Source organism: Hyaena hyaena, unplaced genomic scaffold (assembly GCF_003009895.1).
Source record: "Hyaena hyaena isolate Hyena2069 unplaced genomic scaffold, ASM300989v1 scaffold_25, whole genome shotgun sequence".
NCBI lineage: Eukaryota > Metazoa > Chordata > Mammalia > Carnivora > Hyaenidae > Hyaena > Hyaena hyaena.
Genome location: NW_024080657.1, coordinates 5,550,610 through 5,572,976, shown reverse-complemented (window position 1 = coordinate 5,572,976; position 22,367 = coordinate 5,550,610). Strand labels below are relative to the sequence as shown.

Below are 22,367 nucleotides of genomic sequence, written 5' to 3'. Positions count from 1 at the left end.
ATTGATAAATTCAACCTGATTGAACTTAAAACTTTTGCTTTTCAAAAGATACTATTAAGAAAATAAAAAGGCAGGCCTCAGACTGGGAGTAAGGATTTTCAAAATATACATATGATAAAAGGCTTGTATCCAGATTACAACTCGATAATAAGATAATCCAGTTTAAAAAAAATGGGCAGAAGATTTGAACAGACATCTCACCCAGAGAAGGAAAGCAAATGTCACATAAGCACATAAAAATATACAAATTAAAATCTCAGTGAGATCCTACTGTACAACGACTAGAATGCCTAAAATTAATAAAACTTACCTAAAATTAATAAAACCTTAAAACAAGTTCTGGTGAGGATGTGTAGCAATTTGAACAAACTTGCTACAAGCAACAATGTGGAAGAACCTTAGGGGCATCGTGCCAAGTGAAAAAAATAAGGGCCACTGGGTGTCTCAGTTGGTTAAGCATCCGATTTTGGCTCAGGTCATGATCTCACAATTCATGAGTTTGAGCTCCACGTCGGGCTCTGTGCTGTCAGCTTGGAGCCTGGAGCCTGCTTCAGTCTGTCTCTCTCTGCCCCTCCCCCACTTGCACTCTGTGTCTCACTCTCAAAAATAAATAAACATTAAGAAAATGAAAAACCCAGCCACAAAACACTGTATGCGGTATGATTGCATATACATGACATTCCAGATAAAGCAACTACTGCGACAGAAAGCAAAGTAGTGGTTGCCAGATGCCAGGGCTGTGAGGTACTGAGTGCAAAGAAAAAGAAGTTTATTTCACCTGCCATTACGTTGAGTGAGAGTGTATCTCAAGTGACTATGAGAGGTGGGGCGTGAATCTACTGTACCTCAAGAAGCACAAATCTGTGTGCTTCTAGTTGAAGTCCAAAATTTAGAAATACAGAACAAATTTTTCTTACAACATGGCTCCTGAAACCCAGCCCAACTACTTCATCTTTGCTTTACCAAAGGAATTGCAATTTTTTCAGCCCTAGAGGGAAAATTGCCCTATGTTGAATTAGGTGAAGGTGGTTTTATACAATTTCAGGTACTTTTAAGAAACTTTGACAAAATGAAGTCTCTATCTTCATGCACATATGCAGTGTGATACTGACATAATTAATGGATATTCCTCCCAAATTCTGATGCTAGGTTAGTTCACAGACTTACATTTTAATGCTATCATAAGTGTATTTTCTTGAGGCTTTATTGATAGTAATGGTGGGGAAGAAGCATTGCCTGCTAGCAGCCAGGGGCCACCTTGAGACTTCTCCCAATGGATCCCATTTAAGGTTACAACGACCTTCTACGATGATGATCATTGCCATCTCCAATGCCAATTACAAATAAAGATCTTAGTAACCTATCTGAAGTCCTGTAGCTAGAAAGTTGTGAGGTTCATATTTGAAACCAGGTTTTGTCTTCACATTCTGTGCTTTGACCGTGATACCTGCTGTTGCCCTAGTGCCCCCTCGGTGTTTGTTCTAATCACGTCTCCACTCTGAGCAGGTGAGCCAGCCTCATCCCAGCCTCAAACCTTCTCTGTGGCCTCAGACTCTCCCCTCTGAGCGAGCAGTCTCCAGGTATTTACCCATCCACTCTTCACGCTCTCCTGCCCTAAAGGGCACACAGATTGAGAGGAATTGTTTTAGATGAAATAAAAAATAGAAACTATGGGAATTTGGTTGGCTAGTTAAGAAATTTTGTCTTGACTCTGTAGAGGCTTTTGCTATGAAGAATGACTTGATCAAAGCTATGTAAAAAGAACCGTGAAGGCAGAAGGACCCCTGGGGAACCTGATGGAATAGTCTCATCATGGGGACTCACACTGGGACAGTAACAGCAGGAATAGAGTAAAATATTTAGATGTCCATGGAGTATGTCATGAAGGAAAGAAGACTCCCCAGATGCCCTCGCCAGTCTGTGATTCTCATGTGCCAAACAGCACATCTTGTACAACATCAGAACAGCAATGGTTTCTTCCCTGCTCACCAAAAACCAGGCACATGCAGGCGTTATCTCATTGAATACTCACAACACCTGTCTTCCCTGTATTATAGATGAAGATGCTGATCTCTGAAATTGTAGTCATTTGGCCAAGATCATAGAGCCCATAACTGGCTGATTAAAAATACGAACCCCATTCTCTCTGATTCTGGGACCCAGACTCACAGAATTTCTCAGGATCATTCTCTCCTCATGGGACACAATCAGGCCTTTTCTTAAGAAGTCATATAAACATTTTAATGAGCATTGAAACTAAACTGGCATATTGCACCCATGTGGTTATACTAGTATAGTACCTTATACTAGATTAGTGTCTCTGGAGTTTAACTCTAAACCAGCTCTCTTTAAAACTTGGCTTGGCACTGCTAGGAATTTACCCAAGGGATACAGAAATGCTGAGGCATAGGAGCACGTGTACCCCAATGTTCATAGCAGCACTCTCCACAATAGCTAAAACGTGGAAAGAGCCTAAGTGTCCATCAACAGATGAATGGATCAAGAAGATGTGGTTTATCTATACCATGGAATACTACATGGCAATGAGAAACAATGAAATCTGGCCATGTGTAGCAACATGGATGGACCTTGAGGGTGTTATGCTGAGCGAAATAAGTCAGGCAGAGAAGGACAAATATCATATGTTTGCACGTATAGGAGGATTAGGAGGAACTTGACGGAGGAACAAGGGGCAGAAGGAGGGTGGAAATGGTGGGGAAAGGGAGAGAGGCAAACCATGAGAGACTCTTGAATGCTGACAAAAACTGAGGACTGATGGATGTGGGGGGGAGGGGGGGATGGGCATGGAGGAGGACACTTGTGGGGATGAGCACTGAGTGTTATGTGGAAACTAATTTGACAATAAACTATTTGTAAAAAAATAAATAAATAAATAAAACTTGGCTTGGCACTAGATAAGTCTATGTACACCTGCATTGCCCACTACTCACCTATGCTGTTAAGCACTGGAAATATGGCTAGTCTGAATTGAAATAAGACCACACTGAAGCGGGGCACCTGTGTCGCCCAGTCAGTTAAGTGTCCGACTTTGACTCAGGTCATGATCTTGTAGTTCATGAGTTTGAGCCCCACATCAGGCTCTGTGCTGACAGCTCAGAGCCTGGATTGTGCTTCAGATTCTGTGTCTCCTTCTCCCTCTGTTTCTCCCTCACTCGCATTCTGTCTCTCTCTCAAAAATAAATAAACGTTTAAAAAATTTTGAAAGATTACACTGAAGCAAGTGCAAAATTTTGTACATTGAATTTCAAAGCCCTACTATGAATAAAGAGTGTAAAATATATCATTAATGATTTTATGCTGACTGTAGAAATATTGTGAATTGAGTCATATAAAATTTATTTTTTTAGTTAATTTCGCTTAATGCATTTTGCCTTATTTAATGTTGCTACAAGAAAATTTTAAATTACTTATGTGGCTTGTGTTACATTTCCTTGGACCTCTTTACCCTAATGACATAATTCGAGGTCTCTCCATTTCCCTTTTTCTTCTTCTCCAGATCTGTGCTCCCCAATAGAATAGCCACTAGCCGCCATGTGTCTATTTAAATTTAAATTAATTAAAATTAAACAGAACTTAAAATTCAGTTCCTCATTCACTTTAGCCACATTTCACATGCTCATGGGCCACATGTGGTTAGTGGCTACCATATTGCACAACACAGATATAGACCATTTCCATCATCACAGAAAGTTTTATCAGACAGAGCTGATATAAGCTGTACATAGTTATGGCAGAAACCACAGAGGTTGGGGAGGGGGTTAGAATGCCTATAGCTTGAAAAACATTTCTGCCCAGCTCCACAGCACATCACCCTCCCATCTCCCAGCCATCTGTCCCTTCCCACTTTTGTTAGACTTGTTTTTACACACCTTATCTCTTTCTCTTTCTCAAAAGGGCTGTTGCGTGCTTATCGCCCTCTGAACACTTTCCTCCACCCCCCTGTATATACGTGGTATCTCACACTGAGCTTTGTACAACGTAGATTCTCAGTAAATATTTGTTAACCAGTTGGAGTGGCAATTCCTAGCAAGTAATTGGAAATATATGTCTGGAGCTAGAGGGAGATCTATACGGGGGATAAAAAAAAAAAAAATAGAAAAATCAAAGCCAGAAGGAAGGAGAGCCAGTAGAGGGACAGTGGTGACCCAGGATCTCCTATGCATCACCCACAAGCCCCTCACAGGCAACCACAGAAGTTGTTGAAGGGGAACCCACAGGCTTAGGCAACAGCTATAGAAAAAGTGCAAAAGAAATCCAAAATATTATTGTGTGATAAATAAACATGCAAAATCCATAAAGGAGAAGTTGAAATGGCACGAAAATCAAGGGTCTGGTGAGGAGAAAAATGAGCAGCAGTCTCTCCCTGGGCCAGCTGGTTTGAGTTACATTTTATGAGCAGCATGCGAATTCCAGCGCCCTTGTTGAATTAGCCGCAGAATCGCACGTTAGTTTTAAGGCTCCCTCTCGAATAGGAACATCATAACGCTTTTTAATTGGGGCTGATAAAAACGTAGCATTACTTGTAGGTTCCTGAGAGAAGTGAGTTGTGAAATTGGGTTTTCATTAAACCTAATGATGGAAAATTAAGTATAGTGCGTCTGGTGAAATGGGCTGTGATAAAAGGCATCACTTCTGCATTATCGGAGGTTAATAAGGGAATAGGTGAGGTAAGATACATTGGAGAGGGGAGTCCAACTAGTTGAATTAATAAACCTTGAAAGCCCCTTGGTTCGGAGCCTTCACAGCATCGTTAGCACCAGCGTTGACATTATTACAAATGTTACAGCAATACAAAGTTGTTAAATTTCAAATGCATTTACTTTCCATTTCAGTGTTGGTTTTGCTGACACCAAGTTTACAGTCTGTCAAGCACTGTGTTTAGGGGGAAATATCCACATTGGTTTCGGGAACATTTGGGGAACAAAATGTGCCAGGTGCCCATTCCTAAGAAGCCTATCTCTGCCAGGGAGTCCGTCTTCCAGGCAGTTCATTTCCCAGGTCTTTTGAAAGACCATGGATCTCTGAAGATATCTGTCTGCCCCCGTGTGTGATGTCAGTTGAGGTGGGAGACACAGGGCTCCAGGCACCGGCTCCGGCTCATGCCCCCCTAGGCATCGTGAGGTGCAGCATCTGTAGAAGCAAACAGTAATGCCTCTTCTCCATCCCCAGCCCCACCATAGTCTCACAGGAGTGATACTCGCTGGAAGTGTGCCTCATGTCTATGACAGCTGGGGCAACTGCAGAAAGTAGTATGTCCTTAAAGAGAGAAATTCTTAAGCCCCTTCAACAGCTTCCCTCTGGCTAGGAGATTCTCACAGTCACAGCCTTCCTGACCTGCTTCACACCATCTCCAAGAGCTCGGCCCCCATCACGTGCCCACCCACCTTCTTCACTCCTTCTCAGCCTCCTTGCTCTTCCCTGAATGTGCTTCCCTTCTCCGGCTTCTGTCTTGTGCATCAGGTGGCTCCTCTCATCTGTCTGCCGTACTCGACTACCAGACCTTGAGGGTGTAGTCTATGTTGTGTGCACTGCCAGTGCTACCAGTCCCTGGCATGTTCAAAGCAAGTTCTCAGTAAATCAGCCTCCTGATCACAAGGGTGTGCTGGAGAGTGGGAGCAGCCCCCACGTTTGCAAAGCTCTCCATTTAAACAATGCCAGTGAAGGGGCACCTGGGTGGCTCAGTCAGTTAAGCGTCTGACTTCAGCTCGGGTCATGGTCTCCGATTCTGTGAGTTAGAGCCCGACATCGGGCTCTGTGCTGACAGATCAGAGCGTGGAGCCTGCTTCCAGTTCTGTGTCTCCCTCTCTCTCTGCCCCTCCCCTACTCACGCTCTGTCTCTCTCTCAAAAATGAATAAACATTAAATAAATAAATAGATAGATATGCAAACAAACAATGCCTTTGAAGATGTGCTACATGTTAGCTACAGTCCCAGGATGAAAAGGAAGCAGAATTTTTCTTCTGTACTGTCCAGAAAGCTGTGCTAACATCTCACCTAGACCCTTCTTCTTGTACATAAGCCTGTACACTCTAGATTTTGCTGTTGGCAATCCTTTCCTTACTACAAACAGTTTAGCTCTTGCTGTCACATAGGAAATTTCACTTCCACATACAGAATCAATGTCTGAGTGATTGTTATGACATGAGCGACACACAAGCCTAAAATAAAGCCTCCCTGGGAGTGACTGTGGCATAGGCTTACTGGGGTCTGTGTGGGTACCTTAAGGTGCCTGAAAATACCAGGATGAGGCATATCAACTGTGGCAGTTCTGATCTCGTATGTGTCACAACTGGAGGGTCTGGGGCATAGACAGTCCCTGTCTTTGGGAGGAGGTTGAGGAAACCAAGACTGGATGGTTGTGAACTGGCTTTGAAAGATAACAGTGTATGCTTGGCAGGTAGTCAGTATGGAGGCATGTGGTTGTCCTGGTCTGAGGGGAGCAGAGGGATTCAAATCTCCCTTGGGCACACATCAGTTTCCAGGGTGGCCAAGCAAGCAGAGGGCAGTTAGTGTGACTCAGTGGGTATAAAGATTATTATCAAGGAGAGTACAGATCTTATATCAAGGAGAGAGTTGATGAGGGAGATGGGGCATAGAAGCCAGTCCTGGGAGAAGTAGCCGGCGGCACTGAAGGAAGAGGTTCAGGCTTCCTTACCTGCTCAGTAGGTTCAGCGACACTCCTGGATCAAGAGTGTGAAGTGATGGGGAAACTAGATAGCAGGCAGAAGCTGACCACTGTTGCAGAGCCCAAAGCTGGAGAGAGCAGCTGAGAGGGCCAGGGTCCCTGCTATCTGCCAGAGGTCCAAGAGTGGCTTCAGTTCCTCCCAGGGATATAGGCGAATGGAGCTGGAGCAAACACATGACTCTGATCTCCAAAGACCTGGGGCTCTCCTCAACAGCAGGCAGGCACCAGAGATGATTTCCAGGCATCCTATTTCCTAAATCGCTCTCTGGCTTCTCACTGGCTCTGGGATTGGCCCTACTTGGCCAAGACCACCCTGTCAAGCCTGGAGGAAGGACTGAGACAGGCAGAAGATGACAGCCAACCTGGAATTTTGTCTCTGCTCCATTGATAAACACCCTTGAAATAGAAACAAACCCAGGATGATTGTGTTCATTGGTTTGTTTGTGGTTTTAATTTTTAAATCTACCACCACAGCCATGCAAGGGAAGCAGTGTGTCTCTATTCTTCCTGCCGCTTCCTGATCACTTGAGTCCTGAGTTAGCTCCCCCTGCCCTGGGGGTGGTGGGGAGGACAGAGGACAAAACTCCTATAGGTGATGTGTGCTTTGCCTCCTTCTCTTCGAAGCAGATGGCAGCCGTGGGGAGCTGTCCCAGCCCACCCTCACGATCCAGACTCACCCCTACCGGGCCTGCGACCCCGTGGAGATGAGCTATCCCCGGGACCAGTTCCAGCCCGCCATCAGGGTGGCTGACCTGCTGCAGCACATCACCCAGATGAAGAGAGGCCAGGGCTACGGGTTCAAGGAGGAATATGAGGTAAGAGACCAGCCTGTGGAGAAACTTGCTGATGAGTGCAGAGGCTCGTGGGTGCTAAATCCTTACTACTCAGAGGATGGTCCCCAGACCAGCAGCAACAGCATCACTTTGGAGCATGTTGGAAAGGTACCATCTCAGTCCCCACCCAGACCTACTGAATCAGTTGGATTCCTGCCTTCCTTCAAAAGGAAGATAGAATGGCTCAAGTCCCTTCCCACTGGTTGTAAAAAAAAAAAAAAAAGAGGAAGGAAGGAAAAGCCAGCCAGTCTCTCCTGTCTATGACTTCTGCTTGCTTGTAGTCCCCTCTGGCCCTGTTATCTTGCTTCGGCTGTGTTCTCAACACCCACCCACCGAGTCACAGTCACCTCTGGTATCTGCTTCTCTCTCTTTGTACCTTCTCCTCACTCCGACTTTGAACATCCCTTCCCTCCCTTCCCAGGGCATCTCCAGTGCGAAGGACTTGTGAGTAGTGGCTGTCACTGAGGTTTGGGGAGTAACAGAAGGACCACAGCCAAGTACAGGAAGTGTCTGAATAAAAGCACTCCCAAGGTTCCCATCTCCCGACAGGTCTCTGTCCACTCTGTCCCAAAAGTTCTTTGGGGTGTCCTCACAATTTTTCTTTTTTTTTTTTTTCTTTTTCCCAGAAGCCAGGGAAAGAATTCCCACACTCCCCCCACACTCATTTGTTTATGCAAAACAATTCAGCTTTTTCTGTCCCCCTCCTTTTGCTTCAGACCTTGCCCATCAGGCCTCACCTTTTACAAAGAGGAAAATAAAGCAGGAGAAAAAAATCATTAAGATGTTTTCCTGAACTGAAGAGCACCACCTCAGTCCCCAGAAAGAATTTTGCAAGCCTCCTGGTGCAGCCAGCTTTGAAAGCAAGCAAGCATTTCTTTCTTTACTGTTTCTTTCCTCTCTCTCTCCCTCTCCTCCTTCCTTCCCAAAATATCTTTCGAGCATCTACTGTGTGCCAGGCTCTGAGTTATGTATACTAGTTTTCGTGCTGTTTTTTTTTCCACATGCACCATGTGCCCCAAATATGCTAGGTTTGGTTACACTGTGTGCAGTGCAAATGCATTGACTCAGACTCTACATATTTGGAATTCTTGATAATGCAGACTAAGTTTATCTCTCAGACTGTATTCTGAGAAAGAGCTTACAAAGCAGTATCTCAGAAGCTATGTGAGCTCACGAAATTGTGCTAAACTGGGGGGGAGCCGGGGGGGGGCCGGGGAGAAAGGGCGGGCGGCAGAGTCCAGACAGCCAGATTCCAATACAATGAGCTGTGTGATATTAGCATATCATTTTGCTACCTGGGTTTTAAATTCTTTATTAGTTGAATGGAGAGTTTGGATAAGGTGATTTCTAAGGGCCTGTCTGGTCCTAAAACTTTATGAGAGTATAAAGCACGATGGCAAGGGGCATGTTTGACACATTTATGAGAACAAAAACGTTTATGTCCATGAATGTGAGTAATTACCAGCTCAGGAGAACTTGTGCTTAATTTCATATATGGTCCCAGTAAAATAGCATTTTTTCATATCCTTGTTCCACAAATTTGGGAAGGAAATCAGGGTAATAGTTGAAGGAGATGGTCTCCTCACCTCCCATCCCTGGGCCTTACTTCCTAGGGGGGTTGCTGAATGCTCCCAGTCCCTGACAGTCTGGAGGGGGTACACGGGTATGTGCTTATACACACCTCTGTACATCTGTTTGGTGGATGAATGTCAGGAGAGGGTGTGCTGTTGGTAAAGGCATATTCAGTGCCATGATGGTTTATAAGTCATTAGTCATACTATTTCATTTAAGGTTCCAAGCATTAAGGGAGAAAGGTCTTTCTTTATCAGAAAGAGAAGCAAATAGTCAAAGACTGAGAAACACTCTTCTAAAAACCCGAGGTCTAAAATTTGAAAACAAAAATACAAATATATTTGACTAGTGCATTTCCTTCCAGGATAATATCTTTTTGGAAAGCACATCCCTGCGTGGTACGATTTGGGTTGATCTTTCTTTAAATTTATTTTTGTGCCTTTTTGCATTTCCCAAACTTTCTGGCGTGGAAATGATATGCTTTTATAATGAGAGAGAAAACAATACATGTTGCTCCATCATTTAGACCCCACATGGAAATATCACTAACTGGACTAGTCCTGCCTGCAATTAGTTCAAATTATATTAATCAGTTAACTGGAATGTTTAGCTTCCAGTTAACATATTTTCTGATTAGCTGGAGGTTAAGTGGGAAGCAGCATTACTTAATGGGAACCTTTCCATAATCTGCCAGTCCCCTTCCCTAGACATGCGGTGGATATGGCTTTGATCATCAGAGTTCCCGTGATGCCTGGAATCTACATAACAGGCCTGGCATCACAGGTTTGCTTGAACACCATGCCCTGTTGTAGCCATATGTGCATCCTGAGCCTCCAATCCTACTTTCAAACCAACATGTTATGTGCTCTTTCTTGCCTGTCACTCCTGCTCAGTTTTCTTCATGCAAATGTGTGTGTTTGACAAGTTGACATAGAAGGGACTCTCAGCTATATAGCAAAACTGTGTCTTCTAAAAATCCATGCAGCTGTACAGTCACTTATAAATCTGTTCAATAAATATTCACCAAGTATTTACCATTCCCAGGCAGTGTTCTAGATATTTGGGATACAGAACTGAACAAATTGGACAAAAATTCTTTCCCTCATGAAACTTGTGTTCTCTCAGGAGAAACAAGAAATCAATTGCAGACATAAAAACAAGTTATTTTATTGAAAGCCTTGGAGAAGACATTTACCGCTCTTCACTCTAGTCCTGGGCTAATGTTGGAGCAAATGAAGTGTGTGTATCTTTGACACTTCAGTAATACTCTCTAGGTTTTCAACAAGAGGACAGAGGAAGGTCTTACAAATGCATATTGATAGAAGATGAAGGCTAGTTTCACCATTCTTGATGCTCACAAATAACAGGAAATGGCTTGCGAATAGTATAACTATAAAACAAAAAGAATTATAATTCAGAGAAAATATAAATCTCTAAATTCTAATTCAGAGAATTCAGACAAAAAAACACAAGTCATTTTACAACAATTCACTTAATATGTTAGTAAATAATATAGAATGTGAAACAGTGAAGCATACTATTTGCTGTGGTAGACACTATCCCAACTCTGAATGATATGAAACAACCAATTATGGTGCCCATGGATTCTGTGGGTCAGAAATGTGGACATTTCACACATCTGCGTCTGCTCCTTGATGTGTGAAATGTTGATGTGGAAGCCTCTAAGGCTGGGGCTGAAATCATGAAAGTGTCTTCACCTTCCTATCTAGTGATTGCTGCAGGCTGTCCACTGGGGTCTCAGCTAGGATTTTCAGCTGGAACACCTACACACGGCCTCTTCAGGTGGCCTGGGCTTTCTCACATAGCTCCAAAGGTGAGCCTCTTAGCTAACAGTAGAAAGTACATCATCCTTTGTGATCTAGACTCAGGCGTCAGACAGCATTACTACTACCTCGCTGTGTTGGTTATAAGCAAGTAATAACTGCCTGTATTCTAGGGAAAGGGGATTAAACTCCATCTCTTGATAGATGGAGAGGCAGTTGCAGGATTCTACAAGAGATTGCAGAATAGGAGATATTGTAAAATACAGTCTTTGGACGGTACACACTTGCACAAGTGCCATGGAAAAAGAAAGGATAGAGCAAGGAAGGGAGATAGTATATTCCAGGGACATAAGGCAAATGGGTTCCAACATCAAATAGGGTAGAGAGGTAGTCCTTAATTAAAAGATAATTTTGAGCAGAGATATGGTAGAAAAAATCTAGAGGAAGAAAGTTCCAGATCAAGGGAGGACATGGAGGCCGAAGGTGACATGAGTAGAGTGAACAAGAAGTAATAAAAGATGACATTGGAGAAATAAGGGGGGGAATCTGACCATGTAGTGCCTCATATTGCCATTCTAAGGACTTTGCCTTTTACTCTGAATGAAATGGAAAGCCACTGCAGAGGTTCGAGAAGACACATAACTATCTGACATTATTTTGAAATGCCCATTCTAGCTGCTGTGTTGAGAAAAGACCTAGGAAGGCAAGAGTAAAAGCAGGGTCACCAGTTAAGAGGCCATGGAAGTAACCCAGGCAAGAGACAATGGTGACCCCACTGGGGTGTGGCAGTGGAGGTGGTGAGAAATGGTTGGATTCTGAACCTGTCTTACAGATAGAACAGCCAGGGTTTCCTAACACATTAGCGTGGCGTGTGAAAGAGAAAGAGAGGAATCAAGGGTGACTCCAGGGCTATTACCTGAACCACAGGGAGGATGGAGTTGCCACAGCGATGGGGAAGCTGCAGGGAGAGCAGCCTTGGGGTCAATGGAACAATTGGGAGTTCAGTTTTGAACTGAGTTTGAGATGTCCATTAGACACGTGAGTGAAGATGGAAAGTAGGTAGTTGGAGATATGAGTCTGGAATTTGGGGAAGAAGCTTGAGCTGAGGAAGAAACTTTGGCAGTTATTGTCATAGAAGTGATATTAAAGCCACAAGACTATTCGAGGTCATGACGCAAGTGAGCATTAACAGAGATGATAACGAAGGACAAGCCTTGTGGAAGGTCAACTCAAAGATGTTTGAGTGCTCGCCATAGCTCAGACGTTGTACTAGGCTCTGGGAACTGAGAGGAGAGGGAGCCCTTGCCTTCTGGGAGAACTTAGAGCCGCTTCATAGACACAGGTAGATGAGCTGATCACTTCAGTATCTTGGGAAAACATCACAGTGGAGTGCTGTGGGAACCCTTAGAGGTGGTGTGCATTAAACCTAGCCTGGGGATGGATGGCCATTGGCTTTCTTGAACACATAAAGCCTAAACCAAAGCTTGAGAAATAAGAATCATCAAATGAAAGCAGGGAAGGGTGTTCTGGGCAGAGGGACTAGAACAGTCTATGGCAAGGAGGTGTGCATAGCTGGTTGAATTAAGACAACCAGAAGCAGCTTGGTCCACCAACTTCGGCACACAGAGCACAGAGGGAGATGGGGCTATAACTGTCAATAGGAGTGGGCTAGGGTGGGGAAGCAAGGGGAGATTTTCCAGGGTAAGGAGTTTGGATTCTATTCTAGGGGCCATGCAGAGCCATAGAAGGGAGCAGCATTTTTTAAAGTTGAATTCACATTCTCGATGTAACTAACTGGAATCGATCAGAGCAGAGAGACCAGCGGCAGGTAGGCGGTGGGACAGTAATTGAAGGAAAAGATGGAATTGCTCAAGTCAGGAGACCAGGCCCAGAGCCCAGACAAGCCCACACACATTCTCTCCTGTACAGACATAAAATCAGCTCATGCTCTTTGGCATGTAAACTTGACTCTTTCAATATATATTTTAAGTTTAATGACTTGAAGTCATATATGAATCATCCTGAATTAATAATTAATAAGGAAAATGCTTGGATTCAAGTCCTATCTCTTTAATTAAGTATCTGAGTGACCTTGGGCAGGTCATTCTCCTTCTCTGGGTCTCCATTTCCATATTTATGAGGAAAAGGGGTTGGTCAGAGTGATCCAAACAATGCTTACGTCCCACATATTTTGTAAACCTAAGTAGAAACTAATTGTCCAGGCCAAGACCCCTTTCTGGAACAACTACCCCCATAGTTACATCTCAAGTCCGGGCAACCATGGTTGACCAGGGGCCCTGGATTCCTAGGAACTCAAGGAGACCGAAGGCTAATTAGCCTCACCTGCAATACAAGTAAGAGGTCTGGAGGTTTTCAGTCTTGGCCACACATTAGAATTACCTAAGGAAGTTTTAAAAACACCAATGCCTAGGCTGTCCTTCATACTAATTAAATTAGAATTCCTAGAGGTGGGATCCAGAGATCTCTATTTTCTGAACTCTCCAGGTAACTATAACATGCTCTCAGAGTTGAGGGACACTGGCCTAAGGAGACCCCTTGGAGTCCCCAGAGCATGCTTTGCCTGTGCCCCCAGACCCATCACCTCACCTACTCTCCCGGCAGCTGGTCATATCCGATGCCATGGGGCATGTGATAACCTCTCACAGAGATGATAGAACACAGCCACATTGAAGCTAAGGGGCTTCTACTCATGATCTTGGACTACAGAGTCTTCTTCAAAAAAAAAAAGCCTTAGCACACTAACAAATACTAAGAGATGTTGGCTGGAGAGAAGAGTTGCCTAAAGCGCAGGCATCATCATGGCCAGAAGAGCAGCAGGCTCAAGCAAGATGAGGGACAACAGAAGGGGTATCTTTGTCATGGAGAGAAGGGAAGCCTATTAATCCAGCCCAACCCAGGAATTCTGTCATCGTAATGAATGATGAGCCCAGTAGGGTGACCAGAAGGTATCTGGTTATTACAGCCCCATTAAGACTATTTAAGGCAACAAGGAACAGCTGTGAGGAATAGGATACAGCCTAATGAAGAGCAAACATTTGTTCATTCTCCATCTCGGGGCAGACACGCCGTGTGCATGGCGTCTGTGTTGTCATGTGTCATGTGTCATGTGTCTGCTAGTCATCTGTGGATGACAGTGGCAGGCAGCCTTCCAATGGGGCATAACCATAGAGTTTCAGGACACCCCAGTGCCCCTTGTCTGCTCAGAGCACCCGAATGGAGGCAGAATAGACCTTCACGACTTTTTCTGTCCTCGGTTGGTGAGGTTACTCACAGAGCATCCCACCACAGGTGATTCCTGAGAGATTCTGGTCCATCTCCTCACAGTTCAGGAGTGAGAGATTCTGGGAAAGGGCCTAGGGAGTTAGCAGCAGGTGCCTCAGGGCATGAATGGGAAAACCATGGCTGTTCTCCAACTGTGGGAACTCATAATAACCAAAATAGGAAGACTTGGACTCCACCTGCTCATTTCACTCCACTCCCCATGGGTTAAACTAAGGAGAAAATGGGCCATTTGCAGAGGGTGGCCCAAAGATATCAGTAACCCATGTGGATTCAGACTTGAAAGATTTTCTAGTAGCAAAAAAGCTCATGTAGGAGAGACTATTAATGCAGTATTTTCCTTTGAGCTTCTTTTTATTTTTCTACTTATAATTCTGTTTGTAACCCAAAAAGCAGTATTTTCTGTATTTGATACGAGAGCCCTCCCCTACCAAGTGAGCAATTTTCAGATGGTACCAGAGAAAAATTCCCTTGACTAAGAGTCAAGACCTGGTTTTCAGTCTGTTTCTCACATGCTGGGTGGTCTTGGACAAGATTGCTCCATCCCTGGGTCCCCATCTCATCTCCTGTGAAATATTTGACTGCACAGCGAGGACTCCTGAAGCACGATGGCATATGCTTCTACTTCATTTGGCCAGAAACACTTACTGAGTACCTACTGTGTACCTTATACTGTTTGGAGACCTAGAGATCTAAAGAAAGCTCAACAAAGGAAATAAAAGACCCTACTCTAAAGGAAGATCGTGGTCTCAGTACAAACGCTAGTTAAAATGCTTTGTAGCACCTGTGTAAGAGCCATCCAGAATGTGTGTGGGTGGTGATAGTGGTGGTATTATTTTTGCTTTTTGTCAGTTATCACTGCCAAGATCAACTAGAATCTTTACAAAAGATGAGACACTGAGTTGACGAAGAGTAGAAAAAGGCTGGGTAGAGGAAAAGCATGGGCTGCAGAGAGAATCTTATGCTCAGGGGCTAGAAACAAATCACTGAAATGTTGCAAACCACTTCTTAGAAGGGAAACATAGTTGCTTGCCTGTGAAAAAAGGAAATAAAAGCGAAGCCAGTTGGGGAGATACAGAGGGATTTTACACCCTTTGACTAGTGTTCCTGGACAGAACTAACAAAGCAGTAGTTGAACAGCCTCTCCTCCCCCCTCAACTCTGGCTGACTTTGTTTCAGGGAGAGCTGTTGGCCCAGAGGCAGCACCCAGAAGCTCATGCGTGAAGACAGATACAGTGTATGGAGGGGTCCACCAGTCTGTAGCCTAGAATGGGATGCAGGGATTCCCCCCAGATCATAGTCTCAGAGCTGGGAGGGAAAGAGGGACCCTAATGTGAGCTTCTCTGTCAGAATATAGGCTTCATGAAGGCAGGGACAGGGTCTTACTCATCTCTCTTCCCTGAAGCATCTGCAAAATAGTATATAAATACTAAATATTAACTTAATGGCATTACAGAGTGCTGGCAGAAATGTTTATAATTAAGAATAGTTCCATCCAGGGAAAAAAAAAAAAAAAGCAGGATTGCTTAAAGAAAGACACCAATGTAGAAAGACTCACACATCTCTGGGCTGTCTCTACAGGTACACTGAGTATCTGCTCCAAAATTTAAGTTGACTCTTCCCCAGGAACATGTTGTTTCCATTTACCTAACTGCCTAAGACAGTGGTTCTCAAACTGTGATGTGTGTCAGAATCGCCTGGAGAGTTGGTAAAGAACATTAAGACACAGGCTCATTGACACGGGACAGGACCCAGCCCTCTGCATTTGGCCAAATTCTGTAAGGAGATTTGAATCACTGCCAAAGTTTGAGACCCACTGCCCTAAAATTTGTACTTAAAAGAGACCTTGTAGTTTTTTGGAGGTGGCTTTTTAAATGGTGCTTTGTGACTCTACCCACGGATACACGTGTACTCTCCTGTTCCACCTTGATCAAAGCTCCTGTCACAGACAGATACCCCCATCTTGCTGCCATCTGATTTTCTACTCAGCTTCCCCAGCGGAACTCATAAATTACTGTGTATTTAGTGACATGGTCACAATAATATTTGCTCTCCTGATACCACTCTGAGTAGATGTCATTAGTCATCCTCTCCTGCCTTCTCTATCCACATTTATAATCCCTACGGCATGTGGTTTTCAGCACAGAAAGAAGCTTTTGTTGCAAGCTTGGCCTCTGCCAGGGCCACTCCTAATTCATGCAGCTCCTTAAAGTGAAATAGCAAAAGGTGCACCTGTCTTAAAATACCTGTTCATAATATACCCAGAAATTTATCATGCCTCCCTGATGGATTATGCTTCCTTAGATGTGATGCTCTTGCATTGTGCATAACCAGTATAGCCATCCACAGTGGCCCTTTTCGTCTACCAGTTAGCTGTGGACCTCAGTAAATGTGGGTGTTTACTGAACTCATGGACCTCATTTAAGACAAGACCTTAGGCTTCCAACAGCTCATAAAACTCTTTCTCACTTCTTGAATACTCATTCTTACCTGTTTCTTTTTTATTTTTTTAAGTTTTTAACATTTATTTATTTTTTAGAAAGACAGAGAGACAAAGCACGAGCAGGGGAGGGTCAGAGAGAGGGAGATACAGAATCTGAAGCAGGCTCCAGGCCCTGAGCTGTCAGCACAGAGCCCCAACGTGGGGCCCAAACTCACAAAATGGGAGATCATGACCTGAGCTGAAGTCAGAAGCTTAGCCAGCTGAGCCACCCAGGTGCCCCACTCTTACCTGTTTCTAGGGTGAATGATTTGTTCTGGTTTGTCCACGATGGTCCAAGTTTCTTTTTTTTTTTTTTTTAAGTTTATTTATTTTGAGAGAGAGCGAGCAAGAACACATGGGGTAGAGGCAGAAAGAGAGGGAGAGAGAATCCCAAGCAGGCTCCATACTGTCGGCACAGAGCCCAACGTGGGGCTTGAACTCATGAACCATGAGATCATGACCTGAGCCAGTATCAAGAATTAGATGCTTAACTGAATGAGCCACCCAGGCGCCCCAGGATGGTCCCAGTTTTAAATTGAAAGTCTTACATCTCGGGGGGTCTTTGGTCCAAGGCAAACCAGGATGGATGTTGTAAGGAGCCCCCATATTTGGTCTTTGTGACAGTAAACTGGATGTTTCTGATCAAAGGGAAGCAGAGAGTAAATTCTGAAAGTCAGCCACAGGCATTTAAGAACACATCCTTGGGCAAGACTGGGATAGAAGAGTCTCCAGACACCTACTGTGTGCCAGGCATGATGTTAGGATCCCACCACGGTTATTTTGGGTAGTTTCTAATCATCACAGAACTCTATAGGGTGTATTTGTTTTTCATTTTTTTAAATTTACATGCTATAAAATCCATTGGGGGGGGTGTACGTTTCTATGAATTTTATAAATGCACAGAGTCGTGTAAACAACCAGATATATGAGAGTCCCATGGCAGGGTGGGGGGCGTGCACCTGGATAGCTCAGTTGGTTAAGCGTTTGACTTCAGCTCAGGCCATGATTTCACAGTTCGTGGGTTCAAGCCCCGTGTCAGGCTCTGTGCTGACAGCTCAGAGTGCGGAGCCTGCTTCGGATTCTGTGTTTCCCTCTCTCTCTGACTCTCCCCTGCTCGTGCTGTTTCTCCCTTTCTCTCTCAGAAATGAATAAAACATTTAAAAAAAATTTTTTAAAGTTCCATGGGCAAAAAAAAATCCCCATGGTGCCCAATATAATCAAACCTTTCCCCCACCCCTAATCTGAAGGGGGAAATTTTTTTTCTTTGCACGGTAGGCTACAAACCATTCTTTGTGCTTCCTGTTCTCAGCACTGAGCAGAGAAATAGCCACTTTCTCTTTTCCGCAGTGTGAAAGCAGGTCCAGCCCCTGCAAGGCAGCCATTCCCACCCACTGAGCCACCCAGCCCAGAGGTCAGGCTCAGAAATATGGCAGGGCTGTGAACGGTGTACTATTGACTCAATTTTTAGAAAAGTTTATTGAGACTGGGAGTGATGGAATATTCATGCTAGTCCATCTGCCTTTTGCAAAGCCCTGCCATTTCCCTGACTCACATGCAGTGGGTGGGCAAGAGGTATTCTTAACAAGATAAATGAATGAAAGACCTAGGTAAGATGGTGCCTCCTTGGTAAAGACTCTCTGGAGTCTTTCCTGCATCGAGAGAATGCTGTGGTGGGCAGGGATGCAGAGAAATCCTGGCTGCTGTACTGATCAGGCAGGAAGGAGGCCCTGGGCTGTGCCCTGAGGCATCAGCCAGGAACTGCCTGGTCAGCATTCCCTGAGCCGGGTTTTGCTGTACCCCAGGGCGTATGATATCCAATTATCTCCAGGAATATAGTCAAGCCAAAAGGAGGAATAGGGAAATCATAAGTGACAGAATCTGCTGAGGATAGTGGGTGAACAGGTAAATGAAATGGACCAGGACACTCTCAACCTTGGGTTGGAGGTGAGTTGCTCTTGGGAGTTCTGTGTTCTGACCTCTCACTATTTGGGCATAACTCCAAGAGGCTTAGGTACCATGAAGAGTATCTAAAGAAGGATGGCAAGCTCCAGAAAGGCCCTCATATCTCAGGAGGCCAAACCAACAGGTAGAAGGAACCAGCCAGGCATCAGGGGCAATTCTTAGTTAGAGCAGGGAATGAAGTAGCAAGTGGGGAAACTGAGGTAGGTTATACAAGCCTATGAACTGACTGAGCACAGCAGGGCCTAAGAAGCCTGTGACACCTCCACCCCCACCCCAGGGTCTCTATAGGTACACGGAGTGTCTGGCTTACTGAGCTCCACGGCTGGGAACGAGGATGGATAGGTGGGTTAGCGGGTTGCAGCCACAGGGAGAGTTAGTCTGGAGCAGGCACCAGATAATAATTTTATCCCAAAGTCTGTGGAGCCTGTGAGCAACGATGAAGAGGGAGTTCAAGACACAAGAGCTCTTAGCCACTCACCATGCTGCTGGTACTGGTTCAGTCTCCTCATCTTAAAAAGTGTCCAAAGCATTTTCATTGACTTAGAAGAAAAACATTCTTGGCTGGGTGCCAGAATCACTGACCGCCATTTTGCACTACACCCTCACCATCCACATTATGCACCACTTGCTTGCTCTAATCCTCCAGGCCCTGGAGCGCCCCTTCAAGTTCTGAAACACACCAAGCTCATTCCATCTCAGGGCCTCTACACTCACTCTTCCCTCAGCCCTGGAATATTCTTTTCCCAGCTCTTGCCATGGCTGGTTGCTACTCATCATTTAGTTTTTAACCCAAAGGTATCCACAAGAGACAAGTAGGAATATACCTGGAGTTGGACAAGCCGGGTTAAAGCCTGCAGGACATCTCAGGAAGAGGCTGCGAGAAAGGCCTCCTAGGCTGTAGGCTGTGTCCAGTGATTTGGGGCTTTGTTCTGCATTGGACGTTGTCAGGAAGTGGTAGGACTGGGGACCTTAATAAATCTTAACTCTAAGAAAGGGACACCAGACAGAGGCTAAAGCTGTAAGTGGCAGAGAAGCAGCAATCACATATTAGCCAGAATAGGGAGATGTTTAATCTTTACATATGTGTTTATATATATATATATATTTTTATATATATATATACAGACACACACACACACACACATATATATATATATACACACCAATATATATATATTGGTTTGGACAGTGTTCATACCTTTCTGTGTTTGGCTATGACTGCATAGTGGTCATGTTTTTGTTGCCCCATCCTGGTCTCAGAGAAGCCTTGTCTGACGTTGGAATTTTGTGAAATTGTTTATATTCAGCAGTAACACACCAAGGTCCAGCTGTGCATGCCAGGCCAGCTGCCAGAAGTCAGGGGCTGTTTCTTTCCTTCTCAAATATCTCCTTTGCGAAGGGTCCTGCACAATCCACTCAATCTAAAGTACTCCCTTGCTCCTGGTTATTGTCTCTCCCGGCCCCTTGTTTATTGCCTTCAAAGCCCTGGTTCTACACAGCTATCATCTTGTCTGTTTATTGTCTGCACCTTTCCAACTAGAAAACTAGAACAAAGTTCATGCGATCTTGTGCACCGTGACCACTGCCATTATTTTGGGGACCTAACATCCAGATGGTCACCGTGGAAAGGAGGGAAGAGAAGGAGGGCAGGAAGGAGGCAGGAGGGGTGGATTCGCTCAGCTTGTATTCCTAGGCAAATCGTTTTCTGTTTCTGGACTATACTTGGCTGATCTCTAAAGTGAGGCAATAGTTTTCTCAAAGGACCCTTCCAGGTCTGACTTTTGAGGATTCTACAAATACCACAGCTCAGACCTCCAGGGATGAGGACATCCCCAAATGCATCCTTTAGGACAGGAAGGAAGGAAGGAAGGAAGGGAGGAAGGGAGGAAGGGGGAGGGAGGAAGGAGGAGAGAAAAGAAAAGAAGAAAAGAAAATGATTGCCTTAGAACAGTAACATTGTTGAAGTGTAGGAAACATACCCACACACAGAGAAGAGTGTGAAATAGAGCCCACACCCTCAGGAGAAGAGGAGAAGAGGAAAGCCAAGAGTGATAATGGATGAATATAATGAGATGGCAATTTTGGTCTGAAAAGAATGTGATTAGCTCGTAATGACTGCAACCATTCCCCAGTCAATCTACTGTAACTAGCCGCTAATGTAAAAATAATGCCCCTTGGCTGGCTCACTTTGAAGATAGAGAGGAGTCTCCCTTCATACTTTTACCCCCTCATCTTTTTTTTTCCTTCAAGAGATTATCCCCTATTACATCGCACCTCCCTAAAAAGGGAAATGGATGTGTGACCAAAGTCAGCCAATAAGGGGTCATAAGGCTCACTCCTGGGTGGCTCTGTAAGGCCTTGCCTCCTCCACCTTGGTCAACAGCATCACAGCCCCTGGGCTCACACCTTCCCCTAGCCCAGCCCCACCAAGGGACACAGACAGAGGCTCCCAGAGCTGTGGCAGGGGCCTGTATGGTTTCCCACAGAGAAGGGCCACTCATCACAACTGCTTTTGTTTAGTTTAAGGTTTTCCAAATTGTATCTGCATGCTGGGTGCGTCCTGAAGGACATGGCAAGTTTGAGAGGACTCCCAGATTGTGCCATTTAAGGACTTTGGGGGTGGACAGGGATCTACTTCATATCTCTGCAGTGTCACAGCACAGAGGGTACATGCTTATGCTATGGGGCCCCTTTGGAACAGGGCAAAGTACATGGAGGCAGAAGAAACAAAATACTGTCCAAGCTGTCCGAAAGTGAGACAGGAAGCATTAGGGGGTAGTGAGCTCTCTGTCGCTGAGAGTATCCAAGTAGCAGATGCTATGCTATGCACTGGCTTATCAGCTGCCTAGGAGGAGGGATACACAAGCAGATAATTTTCAAAGTCACTTACACCTCTGAGATTCCGGAGAATGTGCAGAAACCACCTCATCCACTAATGTTTTCAGCCATCTGCCCAGTCTGTTCATGTATTCCAAAGGGGATTCGGGTACATATGAAGTATAAGGCCAGCATTCAGACATGAGCAAGGCACTGCCCTTTTTCTGGAGTAGCCCATCAACAAGTTGAGAGACTAGATTTTCAAATTAATAGATATAAAGGATCCCATCTGATAATAGAAGTGACTTACTAGCTAGGGATGAATCAGAGTAGTGGGAGGGTGAGCAAAGAAGGTTTCACAAAACAGAAGATGCTTGAGCTGGGTTTTGTAGGGTATGTGGAGTTTACCAGACTGATTGGGGTGGAGGGAACAGCACATATAAATTCAGTCTCAGAAGTTTTAAACACCTGAAATTATCTGTGGCATTACATTTGGTTCCTTATCTGTGGAACATTAATATAAGGGCAAGAAATGAGGCTGGAGGGGCATGTGGGGTGAAGTGAATAAGGACCATGTAGTAAAGTCTTCAGAATGTATGCTGAAGATCATGGCAAAGGGGGTGCCTGGGCCCCGTCCTCATTTTAGAAAGATCTCTCTGATTACAGTGGAGAATGGATTGAAGGCGACAAAACCAAAGCAAGAGAAACTAGTGAGGAGACTCATGGGAAAGTGTTTCTCCAGGTAAATTCACTGTTGCCAAGAATGATGGCTGCACATTAGAATCACCCAGGGAGTTTAAACACTGCTGACGCCTGTGTCCCCTCCTCAGAGAGTCTGATTGAATTTAATAGGCTGAAGCTTTTTAAAGCTTCCCCAGATGGTTCTACTGTACAGCCATAACAAAACCTCA

At 44.7% G+C, this 22,367-nt stretch overlaps 1 protein-coding gene and 1 long non-coding RNA gene across 2 annotated transcripts in view; one reads left to right on the top strand and one right to left on the bottom strand.

The window, feature by feature from the left end:
* PTPRT (protein tyrosine phosphatase receptor type T) overlaps positions 1-22,367 on the top strand; it is an 803,437-nt gene that overhangs the window by 709,125 nt on the left and 71,945 nt on the right. Inside the window, exon 21 of the mRNA XM_039227066.1 lies at positions 7,331-7,521. Within this exon, the coding sequence (XP_039082997.1) occupies positions 7,331-7,521 (191 nt within the window). The remainder of the gene's footprint in view (positions 1-7,330; positions 7,522-22,367) is intronic.
* LOC120228625 lies at positions 10,254-10,919 on the bottom strand. The gene is made up of 2 exons (XR_005527535.1): positions 10,830-10,919; positions 10,254-10,501 (listed from the first exon to the last, which is right to left on the bottom strand). It is a non-coding gene; the product is annotated as an uncharacterized LOC120228625 (long non-coding RNA).